At 44.1% G+C, this 16201-nt stretch overlaps 1 protein-coding gene across 3 annotated transcripts in view; it reads left to right on the top strand.

The window, feature by feature from the left end:
* The window catches only part of ADCY2 (adenylate cyclase 2), a 1055565-nt gene that overhangs the window by 502429 nt on the left and 536935 nt on the right, over positions 1 to 16201 (top strand). For all 3 annotated transcript variants that reach the window (XM_033929720.1, XM_033929718.1, XM_033929719.1), the window contains one exon: positions 9036 to 9116. In XM_033929720.1, the coding sequence (XP_033785611.1) occupies positions 9036 to 9116 (81 nt within the window). The remainder of the gene's footprint in view (positions 1 to 9035; positions 9117 to 16201) is intronic.

Here is a 16201-nt window from a genome sequence, read left to right as displayed (position 1 = left end):
ATAAAAAGAAAGAAACAAAAATTAAAACAATAGACAACTATGTTGAAGTAACAAAGGATGTCAACAAACCCCAAATCAATTTAAATAGATTACTATGCCCCAACATATCAGCATTCATCTTTTCATATCTGTATCCCAAACATAAACAGGCCCACCAAAAAGTTCTATGCAGTTTACAAAAGACAAAAAAAAAATAACATTTGAAATAGGAATGAAATTAATTACCTAAAAATCTAGAAAACAAATAGGTTTTCAAGTGTCTCCTAAATTCCAGTCTTTTTCCCAAATGGCAGCCTGATAAGAAAGCATATGTTCATGTTATCTTTTGAACTTTTGAACCGATGGATAAATAAATATGGCTTGAGTTTTACAAGAAAATTTTTGTGTAGAAGCTGAAAATAAATCCATCAAGTACAATGGAGCTTGATCCATTAGGACTCTATAATAAATGCAACCCAATTTAAAGACAATACAGTGGTACCTGGATTACGAGCATAATCTGTTCCAGGAGCATGCACGTAATCCAAAATGCTCATTTATCAAAGCAAAGTTCCCCATAGAAAATAGTGGTAACACCGAAGATGCGTTCCAGAACCCGGGGTCTGTACCTGTCGGGTGCTGCAGTGCCGTCTCCTCCGTCCTCCTCCTCCATCCGTCATCCGAAGAAGAACCACACAGTGCCGCTTCAAAGGGATGCCTCCTCCATCCGCTGTCCAGCCCCTCCACGTCGGATGCCCCCCGCATGCTGGAGAGTCCCCACCCGAGCCCACGCAGCTGAGCGCCGCCCCACCCGCATACCGTGCACAACACGCACAACGCCGATGATTGACGCTATGCGTGTCGCACGCAACGTGCAGGCGGGATGGCACCCGGCCACGCAGGCCCAGACAGAGGTCCTCCAACCTGCGGAAGGCACCCGACGTGGAAGGCTGGCCGGAAGACGTAAGAGGAATCCCTCGAAGCGGCACTTCCTGGACTGTAAGTGCTTGTTTATCGGGGCAGTGCTCGGTTTGCGAGTCAAAAGTTTGCTGAGTGTTTTGCTCATCTTGCAAAACACTCACAAACCAGGTTACTTGCAAACCGAGGTTCCACTGTACGTGCCTCAAGCGGTAACCAGTGTAATTCCCGAAACAACAGAGTGACATGATTGTACTTATTCAGTCCAAATATAAGTCTAGCTGCGGTATTCTGAATGACTCGCAGCCTGGAGATAGTTTTTTTTTAACACCTGCCGAGAAATCAAAGTATGCTGTAAGAGTACATAGTTTCCATAAAGTTTGGAAACCTTTATGTACGACTGAGTTAACTTGTTCTTGCATATTCAGAGTCTGATCAAAAATTACTCCTAATATTTTAACCAAGGATTGAATCGGATATAAGAAGGTTTTCCTGTATACATCATCAAGTCCTCAAAAAATGGAGACAAGTATAACATTTTCCATGAAATATAATTGAAGAACTTTAGCAAATTCCTGAAATTCTAATAAATCTAATGGATATGACAATCTCCAACTCTAAGGTATAGAGGTAGCAGGACGTGGAGGTTCTTCAGAGGCAGCTTGTTTCCCAGCTAAAAATACCTCCCTCTCCCCCTTTTTACAAAGCCGCACTGCCAAGCAGCACAAAGTAAATCCTGAGACGCCCATTTTATTCCTATGGGTGGCTCAGCATTTAGCTCATGATGCTTAGTAGCGCGGCTTTGTTAAAAGAGGGGAAAGTTAATTGTTATGGATTAAAAAAAGATACTTTCCATCTTATAATCCATTTACACGGATATTCTTACCAGAACTGAACCCACATTGCAGAATCCCCAGTCTCACTAAAAAAAATGCTTTTTTTTCTTTGTGTAGTTCTAGCAATATCAGGGAAAGCATTATTTATTCTGTCCATAAACTTTTCAGATCTTATTCTAAAGAAAAGTTTCCAGATCCAGTCCCTGTCAGATTCAATGCAAAATCCACAATCAGAGTCCCAGACTCACTAGAAGTTTCCAGTATATACAAAGGTTCTAGATTTAAGCCAGTTGAGTTTGAATTTGAATATGTAATGGTCTGACAAGAGTGACTGATGTCAGTTGCCATCTGAGGATGGAGAAGGTCTTTTGAAGAAATGGTGACCAGATCTAGATGGTGGCCTTTTACATGTGTGGAACAGAAGGGTAGCCAAGAGTAGTCCACCCTTAACCAAAAACAAACCCCCTTGTAATCACTATTCAATCTCTCAGGAAGCTCCATTTTTTCATGTATTCTTTACCCATGGAACTTAAATTAATATGTAACTTGTTTATGTAACTTTTCTATTTTAGGCTCCTTATCATTCGCTGACTGTCCAGCCTTCTTCCAATGTGAGCCGCCTAGAAGTCGCCTGACTATGGCGGTATAGAAAAATAAAGTTATTATTATTATTAGATTGGAAACCAAGTAGTCATTTTTAGAGTCTAGGTGAAGGTTTAAATCCCCTAGTAATATGCAATTAGGAGAGGTGAGTAAGTTTTTAAAACACAAAGTTTTGGAAAATGACCTTTACGTTGGTCCAATTTTTAAGCGTCACATAAAAAAGAATACAAGTAAAAGAAGTTTTTGGACTAGGACTAGACATCTGACATGCTAGAATTTCAATGTTATGTTGTTCGAACTCAAATAGGTTGATAATGGAGAAAGTCTTTCACTTTGAAAGCAAAGCCGCCTCCTTATTTATTCTTCCTACATAGTGATAATGTTTTGTAGCCTGGTGGACAGAGGTCTTTGATGAGTGGGTCTTCTGGCGAATGAAGTCAAGTTTTAATGAGGAATAGACAATCTATGTTATCCTCTGTGATCAAGTCCCTTATGAAGTTGGCTTTGTTTCTAAGAGACCTGATATTAGTGTAAGCACATGATAAGTGGAGATCGTTGGTGGGCTGGTAATTTGGAGCACTTTGAAGAGAGGATAAAAATTTAACTTTTCTTGATTTAGTTTGGGAGGTTGAGTTTTGGTGGATATGTGTGAAGTGGGATATGTTTATGTTTTGAACAGGATAGTATGTTGGGGATCTGAGTGTTGGAAGGAGATAAGGATAGGAGATAGTGTTAGGCCTGGTAAGGGTAAAATGCATCAGGACTGCAGTAGCCCATCCCAATCCTTCGCACCATATGTACTTAGTCAGATGTTTGCTGTTATTAGATTTAGTTAGTTGGTAACACTTATAGGTTCCTTGGTATCTAACAGAAAAACACAGTGGCTCTGCAATGATGATAACAGATGTTACAAAAGTTCTTTACTGCTCCTTCTGCTATGGTAGGAATGAGCAGGGTACCTGGTTGTCACAGCAGCCACTCTGAATAAATCCTCTCTCCTTTTCCGAAGATTAGACAGAGATGGGAAGGTTCTCCATATCTCCCTACTTACACAAGCCAGCAACTGGGTTTCAAGTCTGTTACTTGTTCCTTTCTTTTTTGTTCCAACATGTGGGAATATAGCAGGCTGATTCAGCATTTAGGTTACTGCAGATGGACGGGAGGGATCTCATAGCATTGGGTTAAAGGCAGGAGATAGAATCCAAGACAATTTTGGCAGGCAAGTAGTAGGCTTCTAATAGTTAGGGGCAGCTTAGCTACTTCTGCCACCAGAATCCTTCTCCACATTTTCATAAATCCTCCTAATGTTTCATCAGCTTCTAGAGACATCTATACTATTTCTCCTTAGTTCTCTACCCCTCAGGAAACTTACAGTGGGAACATGTGATTTCCTGACATACAAGAAACATCTAGTTCACCTAAAACAGTGGTTCCCAAACCTGTCCTGTGGGACCCCCAGCCAGTCAGGTTTTCAAGATATCCCTAATGAATATGCATGAGAGAGATTTGCATATAATGGAAGTGACAGGTATGCAAATCTCTCTCATGCATATTCATTAGGGACATCTTGAAAACCTGACTGGCTGGGGGTCCTCCAGAACAGATTTGGGAACCACTGACCTAAAAGCTACAGAAGACTGGCTCCAAGCTGTTTGCTAAGTGGTAGAAGCCTGGAGAAAAGGTGCTGCGATAAAATGCTGGTGGCTTCTTCCTATTAGCTGGTTTATTCCATAAACCGATAATGGAAACACTAACTTTAAATTAGCTGTGCACAGCATAGAGAATTCAGACAACACAAACTGCTGCTATAATTCTTATGAAGTTGCATTTGTAAATGTACACTTACTTGTGAACATCCAGCAGGGAACCTAAGTGCTATTCCACAAATACCACAGGGGTCTCAAAGTCCCTCCTTGAGGGCCGCAATCCAGTCGGGTTTTCAGGATTTCCCCAGTGAATATGCATGAGATCTATGTGCATGTACTGCTTTCAATGCATATTCATTGGGGAAATCCTGAAAACCCGACTAGATTGCGGCCCTCAAGGAGGGACTTTGAGATCCCTGCACTAGATTTACGGTGGTGTAACTGTGTGTACATAAATGTTAGGCACCAAGTTCCATTACAAAAAGGAGCTGACTCTAGTATAGTTCTTTTGTATGCACTATAAGAGTAGGAAAGATAAAACTGTGTAATGCAGGGTTTTCAAAGTCCCTCCTTGAGGGCCGCAATCCAGTCGGGTTTTCAGGATTTCCCCAATGAATATGCATGAGATCTATTTGCATGCACTGCTTTCAATGCATATTCATTGGGAAATCCTGAAAACCCGACTGGATTGTGGCCCTCAAGGAAGGACTTTGAGATCCCTGCTGTAATGGTAACTATTATCAGAATTTCTAAAACCCTAGGCAGAGAAAGACAAGGTAAGGGAGAAAAGCAACCATGTGGAAAACAATCATTAAACCCCCCCATCTAGTGGCAAGCTGGAAAAGCCCTTTCAAACAGCCAACTAAGAATTATGTGTAAATGTGAGGTTGCTCAGGAAAATAAATGATAAAGATTCTTGTCAAAGATTTAGGCAGAGTGAACGCAAATTAAACCCTAGATCAGGCCTGAAATCAGGTATTCTGACATTACCCTTTAGCAATAACAGAGCTAGCATACTACCTGGATGTAGATGAAGGTAGCAGGTGATCATATCTGTGCAGGATACCCAATGAACAGCTGCTGCAGCTAAAAAGATGACTGATAGAAACCTGAGTGGTGATAATTGAGGCTGAATAGAAAAACCAGTTAACACTCCTTGGTTTCCAGCACTGCTTTATATAATTGTGGTAGAGGAATTATCCTTGAAGATAAGCAAGCTCTTCCCTGTTTCTGAACATTCGTTCTTCAGAAATTTTACATCCTTGAAGATGCCGTTCTTGGAACTCAGGAAAGTCCCCAAACTCAGGCACCAGCATGGCAAGATCAAGCTGGTATCTGTACAAAAGGTCAAGGGCATAGGTTTTGCAAATGACATCAGATAAGTAGTCCAGTTCCAGCTGATGAATGAATTCAGCCTAAAGTTCATCCTGCATTGGACTCTGTTATTACAGGAGGCTGTCAAGCCAAGCTCTGTATAGTTGTATAAGGTGGGACCTTGCCCCGACATCACGCTCCAAACATGCATCCTCTGGGCATCTGAATGGAGGCATCTAGTTGTAGAATTACTCCCATAGTGGCTGCCTATAAACTTATCAGTGTCTTTGAATACCGACCTGAGTATAAATGTGTAGAAATAAGAATCTTACAGTGTTTAGCATTTTTAGCATAGATAAATATTAACTTTGAATAGTATGAAATTAACAGAAAAAAATATTTTAGACATGTTCTTAAGTAACCTTTGTACTACTGTGTGGTAGAGTCAATATTGAGCCAACAATGGTCAACATTTTTATAAACACTGACCACTACATTAGACTCAGATATTCAGTGCTGGACTATATCCAGACACCAGAACTGAATATCTGGATCCATGGCAATACCCGAAAGTTATGTGGGTATGGCTGATATGTGGAGGGGCATAATAAAAAAAAGTCTAAGTCCCCTTTTGGCCCAAGTCACTAGACGCTGAAAGTAGGCAGCAGGGAAATGTCAATTAAAAAAAAAAACAACAACATCCAAAATGAGGTTTTTTTGAGAATGGCCTACCTCCACTTTCAGCAATCTACTTGCTCAGACTACCATTACGTCAATCTTTCGCCTAAAAGCAGGATTATGTAACTGGCATCTGTCATAAACAACGCCAGTTACAGAATCCTGTAACTGCCCCCCCCTCCCTCCAACGATCACGGCAGGAGAGATGCCTAATCTCTCCTGCCACGATTCCTCACCTGCTCGAAACTCCCCAGCAAGAGAGATGCCCAATCTCTCCTGCCGACATAACCCACCCCCGAAACCATGATCACCAGCAAGAGGGATCCCAAGCCCTCCTGCTGACACCCCTCCTGAAACAAACCCAATCGCGGCAGGAGGGAGAGCAAGCCCTCCTGCCGACACCCCCCCCCCCCGAAACAAACCCTCTCACGGCAGGAGGGATCCCAAGCCCTCCTGCTGACACCCCCTCCCGAAACAAACCTGATCTTCAATATTGTAGCACTGTTTTTAAATACATATGGTTTATTAAACTTGTTATACCGCTCATTCATTTTACTGGTCCAAGCGGTTTACAAAATATAATAAAAATAAAATGAAAATAAAACAAATATAAAAAATAACTCCATTTTTAGATAGTATAGACCTAATCCATATGAACAGCAGGCATACTAAGGAACATTCATTCTTACAAAAGACATTCACTCCTAAATAAAATCATATAATTACCATTAAGCTTTAAATTATCCCAAGACTGCTAACTGAGAATCAAGAACATTCAGAAGCTATGAGTAATATCAGATTGATTTAAATCTAGTCCAAATGCTTCTTTAAAAAATATTGTTTTTAACATAATTTTGAAAGATTTCAGATTTGCTTCTAGTCTCAGCTCTCTTGGCATATGATCCCATAAATTTGCAGCTGCAAAATAGAATGCTTTATTTCGAGTAGACTCCCATCTAACTCTATGAACAGAAGGTATTACCATTCTATTATCCTGAATAGATCTCAAAGTTCTTAATGGCAAATAAGGAATCAAATACAAATATAAAGAGTAGAAAACTCTATGCACAAAAAATAAAGCTTTAAATTGGATTCTATAATGAATGGGTAACCAATGATATTGCAAATAAAGGGGTGTTACCCTATCAATTTTTTTCTTAAAACCTAAAACTTTTATTGCAGTATTCTGTAGGGTTTGTAATCTTTTCAGATTCCTATTTGAAGTCCCTAGTTATACAATATTGCAATAATCCAATTTTGAAATTATTAAAGCATGGAAAAGGGTGTGTAGATATTTCTTTTGGAATCCTCTTATGGTTCTCAAAGCCCTTAATGTATAGAATCCCCTTTTTATAACATCTGATACTTGTTTTTCAAAGGTTAGTTGATAATCGACCCAAATTCCCAGATTTCTAAAACTTTTTACCAATAGAATGTTCTTTCCAAAAATTTCAACATCCAAATTTGGTTGTATGTAATGTCCTGTAATCCAACAAGACACACATTTCTCAATACTCTCTCCTTTACTTTCTGCCATGACACTGATTTAATTGAATAGGAGATACATTGTATATTTTTCATTTGTTGGTATACTGTTTTTGATCTCCTTTGGTTTATTTATGACACCCTGATTTGTTCATTGTTGATTTAATATATATCCATCTTTAGCATTAACTTTTAATATTCAATTATCTTCCATTTTTCTGCTTTCTTCTCAAAATCTATTTTTCCATGCCTTCCCTTTCCATCTATCATATGTACCATCTCTTCCCTCTTTCTTCTCCCCTAATCCCATGTATCCATAAGAAGCATTACTTCTTATCTCTTCTCTGTCACACCCATTGCTGTGCACCATCTCATCCCTCTGTCTCCCCTTCCCCTCCATCCCTATTTACCATCTCATCCCTCTCCCATGGTCAGACATCTCTGTCTTCCCCCTTCTCCTTGCATCTTTCTCTTCTCCTTCCCATAGCCTGGAATATCTCTCCTCTCCCATGGTCTGGCATCTCTCTCTCCTTCCCTCCCTCTTCCCGAGGTCTAACATCTCTTTCCTCTCCTTTCTGCGTTCTGGCATCTCTCTCTCTCCTTCCCATTCCAGTGATCTGACATCTCTCCCTTCTATGGGTCATCTCTCCTCCCTCCCAGTGTAACATTTCTTCCTCTCTCCTCTTGACCACTATAATATCCAACAATTCTCCCTCTTTCTTCCTTTCCCCATATACATCATCTCTGTTTTCTCTCACGCCACACACCTATGTACAACAATTCTCCGTTCCTTTTCCCTCCCCCACCGGCAGCATTTCTCTCTCTACCTTCCCACTATTCCACCTGTGCAGCATCTCTCTTTTCCTCCTTTCCTACCCTCCCCCAGCCCATTAATTTGTCCTTCTCAACCCTCTCCCAGTATGTGCAGTATCTGTCTTCTCAACCCCCTGAGCATCTGTCCTTTCTGCCTTCCCAACTCCCTACCCCCCGGCACCCAGCTTCTTCCTGCCAGGCTCTGCACCCAACACCTGTCAGACTGTACACCCAGCCCCCCTCCCTCCCAGGCTCTGCACCCTGTCCCCCCTCCCTGCCCTACCTCCTCCCTCCTCTGGCAATCCCTGGTGGTCCAGAGGTGCAGCAGGCAGGAGCGAGCTTTCCGTGCTCCTGCCCCGCTGCTAACCCGGTCGGTGGCAGTCGCGGGATCCGGTTTCTTCAGCCCCTGAGTGGCAGCAAGCATGAGCGCGCTTTGGCCCTCCTGCTCGGCGCTGAGTGGTTTCTTGACTGGCTCCTGCAAATTCTCGTGAATTGTGAGAATTTGCGGGAGCTAATGAAGAAATCGCTCAGCACCGAGCAGCAGCGCCAAAGCATGCTCCTGCAGAAGAAACCAGATCCCGCGGATGCCGCAACTGACTGGGTTAGCAGCGGGGCAGGAGTGTGGAAAGCTCGGTCCTTCCCTGCACCTCAAAGTGCCAATTTTGGGGGAGGCCACGGCTCCTGTGGCCACCCCTGTTCCGACGCCTATGCTTAAATGTATTGGCTTTTTAACTGTAGCTTTTCTGTCTCTGTTTTATTTCAGAACTAAGTCACAGAAGAAAAGGTTTGAAGAGGAACTGAACGAAAGGATGATTCAGGCCATTGATGGAATAAATGCTCAAAAGTATGGAAGAGTTGTACTTGCTGTCGATTTAAATTACAGAGAGTGGACATATGGGGAAAAAGTATTTACATTTTCACTCATATGTAATATAGTAAATGACAGTAAATAAAGACCTGAACAGTCCACTCAGTCTGCTCAGTGGTCACACTCATTATACATTCATGGTTAAATTGTCTTTTTTTTCTTTAACATTTCTGGGCAATATACCATAGAAGTACACCGGTACTGTCTTTAGGTTACCACATTAAAGCTTACTACAACCTATCCTAACCATCCTGTCACTGGAGCTTCCATCAAAGCCCTCCCCAGCTCATCCTAAACCAAATCACCATATACGGGCCAAAGAACATACAAGACTGCCCAGTACTGACATTAGTTTGTTTTCTAATTACAGATCCTCTGTATTCATCCTACATTTTTTTGAATTCTGTCACTGTTTTCATCTCTAGTACTTCCGTCGGGAGGGCATTCCAGGCATCTACCTCCCTTTCTGTGAAAAATAATTTCCTACTATTACTCCTAAGGGTCTATTTTACAAAGCCGCGGTAACGGCCCTGAAGCCCGTAGAGATTTAAAGGGCTTTAGGGCAGCAGCTAGCGTGGCTTTGTAAAACAGGCCCTAAGTTTGCCATCCCGCAACTTCAATTCATGCCCTCTAATTTTATCATTTTCCTCATTTCATTTCTCTAGAAAAGATATGGGGCTCATAATAAAAAAAAAGTTCAAAAAGTAGCCTAAATCGATACTTGAACGATCAAAAAGACAGATTGTCCAAGTACCGATAATCAAATCTGGTTTAAGACATATCAAAAACCAGCCTAGGCCTTTACCCTGCCTCTGAACGCCTAGAGCGAAAAGAGGCGTTTTTAGAGGAGGGGAAAGAGTGGGAGGTGGGCCGACCTAGACTTAGTCATACTGCAAGTATAACCAAAAGTCTAGGGTGATGGCCCAGTCGGAACTTAAACGTTTTGACTTAGATCAAGTCAAAACAGGTATAAGTTCCAAATAGAGGCCGCTGAGCTGATCACAGCTGCAGCGATCAGGTCAGCAGCCCGGGTATCCTGCCCACCCCCCACAATGATCACGGCAGGAGAGATGCCTAACCTCTCCTGCTGGCATCCCCCCTCCCACAAACCCAAAACCAGCAGAAGAGATGCCCAGTCTCTCCTGCCAAAGGCGCGGCGCACTCCTTTCCCCCCCCCCACATGACTACCGGACTACCAGCAGGAGGGATCCCAAGCCAGCACCCCAACCACCCCCCGAATACTGGCAGGAGAGATGTCCAAGCCCTCCTGCCGGAAGGCGAACCCCCCCCCCCCCCCAACTGGCAGGAGGGAGTCCAAGGCCTCCTGCTGGAAGGCGAACCCCCCCCCCCCCCGAACCAGCAGGAGGGAGCCCAAGCCCTCCTGCAGGAAGGTGAAATCCCCACCCCCCCCGAACACCCCCCAAACTGGCAGGAGGGAGCCCAATTCCTCCTGCCAAAAGGCAAACATCAGCCTGCGAGCTCCCCCACCACCGATCAACCCTCCCCGGTGAACAACCCCCATCCAGCCTCACACTAACCTTAAGGTTGGCCGGCCGGATGGGTTGGCCCTTGCGCCTAAGGCCCCGCCCATAGAAGGGGCCTAAAGCAACTGGGCCAATTCCAGTTGGCCAAGTTGCCTAAGGCCCCATTTATGGGCAGGCCTTAGGCGCCTAGGCCAGTCAGGCCCTAGGTCCCTCCCCGGTGTATCCCACAGTGCACCAGGAAGGGGCAGGCCCGCCATTCCGAAGATAGCAGGCCTGCCGGCCAGATGGACCAGGGACCCATCTGGCCGCCAACCTTAAGATTAGTGTGTGTGGGGAGTCCGGGGATGGGGCTCACGGGGGGGTGTTCACCTTCTGGCAGGAGAGCTTGGGCTCCCTCCTGCCTCCTTCCAGCAGGAAGGCTTGGGCTCCCTCCTGCCAGTATTCGGGGGGTGGTTGAGGTGCCAGCAGGAGGGACTGATCCTTGCAGTTAACACATAGTCATGTATTGTGCATTATAACTTGTGCAGGTGGCACAGGTGAACTTACCATACTCTAGTAGAAGGCAGTAAGTGCACGCCATAATTGTGATTCTGTTACATCTACTCAGGAGTCCGTACATTAGATAATCAATCCATTCCCATGATCCGGGTTTTGCAGAAGTGTGATATTTACAGCTTTCAGCACCTCCCACATTGTCAGTTTTTTTCCTTCTGAAAGCAAACTACAAAAGTATTTCTGATCTGCTCGGCTTAGCCTTTCTTATTTTTGGATTTCAGTTCATTTTTTCTGAGTCATTTCAGTTCATTTTTTCAGTGCCAAGACACCCCCATATTTGGAAGATTCTCTGCCTGGAAAAGGATGCAGGTTCCATGGAAACATAAGATGGCCAAACAGGTTGAAAAAGTGACAGCGAAAGCTAGAAGGATGCTAGGTTGCATAGGGAAAGGTAAGGTCAGTAGGAAAAAGGAGGAATTGATGCCCCTGTATAAAACTTTGGTGAGACCTCATTTAGAATATTTTGTACAATTCTGGAGGCCGCACCTTCAAAAAGTTATAAAAAGGATGGAGTCAGTCCAGAGGAAGGCTACTAAAATGGTATGTGGTCTTCATCATAAGGTGTATGGGGACAGACTTAAAGATCTCAATCTGTATACTTTGGAAGAAAGGCGGGAGGGGGGGAGATATTATAGAGATATTTAAATATCTACGTAATGTAAATGCGCATGAGTCGAGTCTCTTTCATTTGAAAAGAAACTCTGCAATGAAAGGGCATAGGATGAAGTTGAGGGGATAGGTTCCAGAGTAATTTAAGGAAATGCTTTTTTTACAGAAAGGGTGGTAGATGCATGTAACAGTTTCCCGGAAGAAGTGGTGGAGACAAAGACTGTGTCTGAATTCAAAAGGGCCTGGGTTATGCATGTGAGATCTCTCGGAGATAGAAAGAGATAATGGTTACTGCTGATGGGTAGACTAGATGGGCCATTTGGCCTTTATCTGCCATCATGTTTCTGTGTTTCTTTGGGTGGACCTGTAAGGGCCAAACTGCTGTGTGCTGCTTCAGTGCTCGAGGTCCATCCCCCTGGGAGCCAGCTTGTCTTCTGATTTTTTTTTTTCAGTAGCTTGAGAACAGGCTGTGAGCGCCCTGAGTAAGAACCCTTGGAGTATCGAGCTGGCTGCATAATTTCTTCCCCCCTGTCATGCTTCGAGGCTCCATGGAGGTGGGGGTGTTGAACAGGGTCATTCCGACTGGCATCCTGATGATTTCTAGGTTTGGAGTCGTTTTGGGAAGTTTTTGAGGCTGAAAGTCATTTCCATGTCTTCCAGCTGCAGAAAGCACAGAACTGTAAGTACAGCCCCATTATTTCCTGTGGGAAAATTGGAGGGAGGTTCCAAAAATCTCATTTTAAGGGTTTCTGGGGTCAGGGTTCAGATCCTCTACCTCCAAAACCTTTATTTCAGTGGTTTTTTGTTTTCAGTTAAGTCTCCAGAGGCCGTTTTTGGCATGATTTTTCTCGCGGCAGCCATCTTGGATTTTCAATATATACTGGCTTGTACTTTACGATCTCATGGAATGATGAAATTAACCATGAAAACTGTAAATCGAGTGCATCATATGAAAACTTGGGCATCAGCTATTTCAACAGCTGGGCTACGGATGTGGAATTCTTTGCCAGGTGTTCTGAGACTGAGCTTTAAAAAATGATTAAAGACCCAACTCTTTGTTAAAGCTTTCTACTAGTCATTGCAGGATTTGAGTATATAATTCAGTGAGCCTAAGCAGATAAGTTAACTGCAGGTAAAAGTCTGTTATATGTGCAAATTTATTAATGCCTGTGAATTTTTAATATGTTTGTTTTAGATGTAATCCAGTTAGGCATAAAGTGTAATAAAAATAAGAATAAACAATCTTTTTTTTCTAAAGCCGCTCGATTTTGACAAGAATCAACAGAGATGGACTCAGGGTGTGCTAACACCATTTCTTGTGACATCCAACCATTTCTTGTATTGTAAGATCAATGGAGGATCATCTGTGTACCTTGTGCCACAGCATATGTGAGGGAGGGGCAGGAGCCTAGAACTAAGCCCCATCCATACTCCAGGGTTGGTGAACCGCTGTGGGTCCGTGAAATGGGTAAAAAGTCCTTTCCGGAGCCCAAAATTCATTAAGAAAAAAAAGCACAGGTGTATAGAGTTTGTGGAACTCATGAAAGCCCAGTCAGAGATTTTGCAGGGTTCCTGTATCTCTCCTGCACAAGGCTTCTGCCTAGAATTTGTTAATCTCATGTGAAGAGCTTTTTTGATGAGACTAGGATAAGTGGCGCAGCCTACATGCACATAGCCATCGGCCCAGGGAACGTCTTTACTTCCTGTGATTGCTTCGCAGATGAACAAACTAGGCCCCAGTTCCAGTGGCCATTCGGAGCTAGACAGGCAGGACTGGAGGTCAGACTCCTTGCCACTTTTATCTCACGACTCTGAGACAGTCTGGTTCCCTGTTTGGATCTGCTAACCAAGAGGCCTCTCTGGCACTTGACCAGGGGGATGACCATCTGATTTGCTTCCTTTTCAAGTCGGTCTCTGTCCACCACTTTATAGCAGATAGCGTTAAGGAGTTGAAGCTGGAGGTGCAACCCTACACTTCCCAGTGCATGGTCATGAGTGGTTCTAATGCTCAGACCTCCTTTTATCCAGCACATCTGGACATTACTGCCCTACTTATGGAGCTGTGGGAGACCCCAGAGGGGTCCTTAAGGGTTGCTAAGGCTGTATCCCATGACACCTGAGTTCCAACAGCTGTGTAATCAGTCAAATGTGGACTCTGCTGTGGCTCAGGCCACCAATATTTGGCTCTCCTGAGTGATGGAAGGGTTATCATGAAAGATGTGCAGGATTGCAAGGTAGACATGGTTTTGAAGTAACAGTTTGAAGTTCTTGCTCTGGGAATCAAAGCTGCAGTAGCAGCTTCTTTTGCTGCTTAGGCCTTTCAAACCAGATTAAAGTGGAAGCCCTCTGTGGAGAAGGACGTCCTGTCCCCAGCTTGTGCTAGAAGGGGTGGATTACTTGGCAGATGCCCTATATGACTTTATCAGGGTCAGCATATGCAGTCTCTGCTCGCAGAATGCTTAGGGTCTTGCGGTGGGCGAATAACTCAGCATCAAAGGCAACCTTAAGCAGGCTACCTTTTAATCGCTGCCAGAAGTCTCTGCCAGAGAACAAGCTGCACTAACCCCTGGGCGGGAGTAGAAGTAATTTTTGTTCCTCCCGCCATTCTCAACCATACAACCTGAGTTCATCTTCCCAGAGATCCTTCCAAGGTTACAGACAACGATTTAGCAACCTCAGATGCCAGCAGTCCTCAGGGTCTCACATCAGTCCACCCTCCAAAAAGTCTCAATGACGCCAAGGTGGCAGCCGCGCCTCCACATATTGGAGGGAGGCTATTAGCGTTTCTGAGGGAGGAGGAGAAAATCAGACCAATGGGTACAGGTCACAAGTTCAGGTTTCATAGTACTTCTGTGGATTTGTTTCTTGATTTTCCTTCTGGATGGCCATAAAAGAAAGCCAGGGTCAGAGCCACATTACAAAGGCTCTTAGATATTCGGGCTATAAAGCCTGTCCCCCGACAATGAATCAGGCTGAAACAGATACTTAATTGAGTACAAGAAAGACACAGAAGACTGGAGGCTCATCTTGGATCTCAAGGCCATGAATGTGTTTCTAAGGATCCCACATTTCCACATGGAAATGGCCCATTCGGTCATTGCAGAAGTGGCTCCTGGGGAGTTTCTGGCCTCTTTGGATCTGACGGAAGCATATCTGTATATTCCCATCCTTCCAGGGCACAGAAACTGTCTGAGGTTCCATATATTTTAGGATTATTTCCAGTTTGTGTCTCTTCTATTCAGACTGGCAACAGCCCCTCGCACGTTCACCAAGGTTATGGTGATAGTTGCAGCTCATCTCTGAAAGATGGAGATCCAGGTGGATCAGAGCTCTGTCCAAATGGGAGTGCAAGCTAGCCATGCAATAGGTGTTGGATTTACTCCTGCAGTTGGGCTGGATAGTCAACTTCAAGAAGAGTCATCTAGAACCAACCCAGATTTTAGAATATCTGGGCATTCATTTCAACATGGCTCAGGGCCGCGTTTTTCTTCCCAAGCTATGCAAACTCTAGCAACAAATTTTGGCTCTCTTAGCAATGCTGATTCCTACTTCTTAGCATTACCTTCAGGTGTTGGGCTCTGTGGCAGCTTCTCTGGAAGTTGTTCCCTGGGGTAGGGTGCACATGCAGCCTTTCCAGGATGCTCTTGTCTTGTTGGCCCCCCTCAACATCATTCTTTTCAGATGCAGCTCCCATGGACAGGGAAAGCGAAGAACAACTTATGCTGGTGGCTTCAAGGAGACTCCTTATCGAAGGGCAAGCCTCTCCGATTCATGAAGTGGGTGACTCTCACAACCGATTCCAGCCTATTAGGCTGGGGAGTCCATTGCAGGCACTGCTCGATTCAGCATACATCACCTGTGGTAAGCAGCTGCCGGTTTCTCTCAAGGCGCATTTGACCAGAATGTTGCATCTTCATTGGTGGAGTCTCAAGCAGTTCTACAGAGATTTGTAGAGCAGATACTTCATCTGCACCAGGGCTCTCAAAGTCCCTCCTTGAGGGCCGCAATCCAGTAGGGTTTTCAGGATTTCCCCAATGAATATGCATGAGATCTATGTGCATGCACTGCTTTCAATGCATATTCATTGGGGAAATCCAGAAAACCCGACTGGATTGCGGCCCTCAAGGAAGGACTTTGAGATCCCTGATCTACACAGTATACGTTTACAAGATTTTACAGAGTGGATGTGGCAGCTCGAGAGGTCGCCACCTTTGGGTCATCGGTGTTGTGAGCATGCTCTTCTGTATCACCCTAGATGTCAGCCATTGCTAATGTACAGACTCCTGAGTAAATGTAACAGAATGAAAGATTAGGTTCTTACCTAGATAATCTTCCTTATGTTAATCTTCGCAGGAGTCTATATGGCCCACCCTAAGTATATGCTGTTTTGCCTGCTTTTCTGCCACAAACATT

The sequence above is a fragment of the Geotrypetes seraphini genome, chromosome 2 (assembly GCF_902459505.1).
Source record: "Geotrypetes seraphini chromosome 2, aGeoSer1.1, whole genome shotgun sequence".
NCBI classification, from domain to species: Eukaryota; Metazoa; Chordata; class Amphibia; order Gymnophiona; family Dermophiidae; genus Geotrypetes; species Geotrypetes seraphini.
This window is presented reverse-complemented; position numbering and strand designations above follow the sequence as displayed.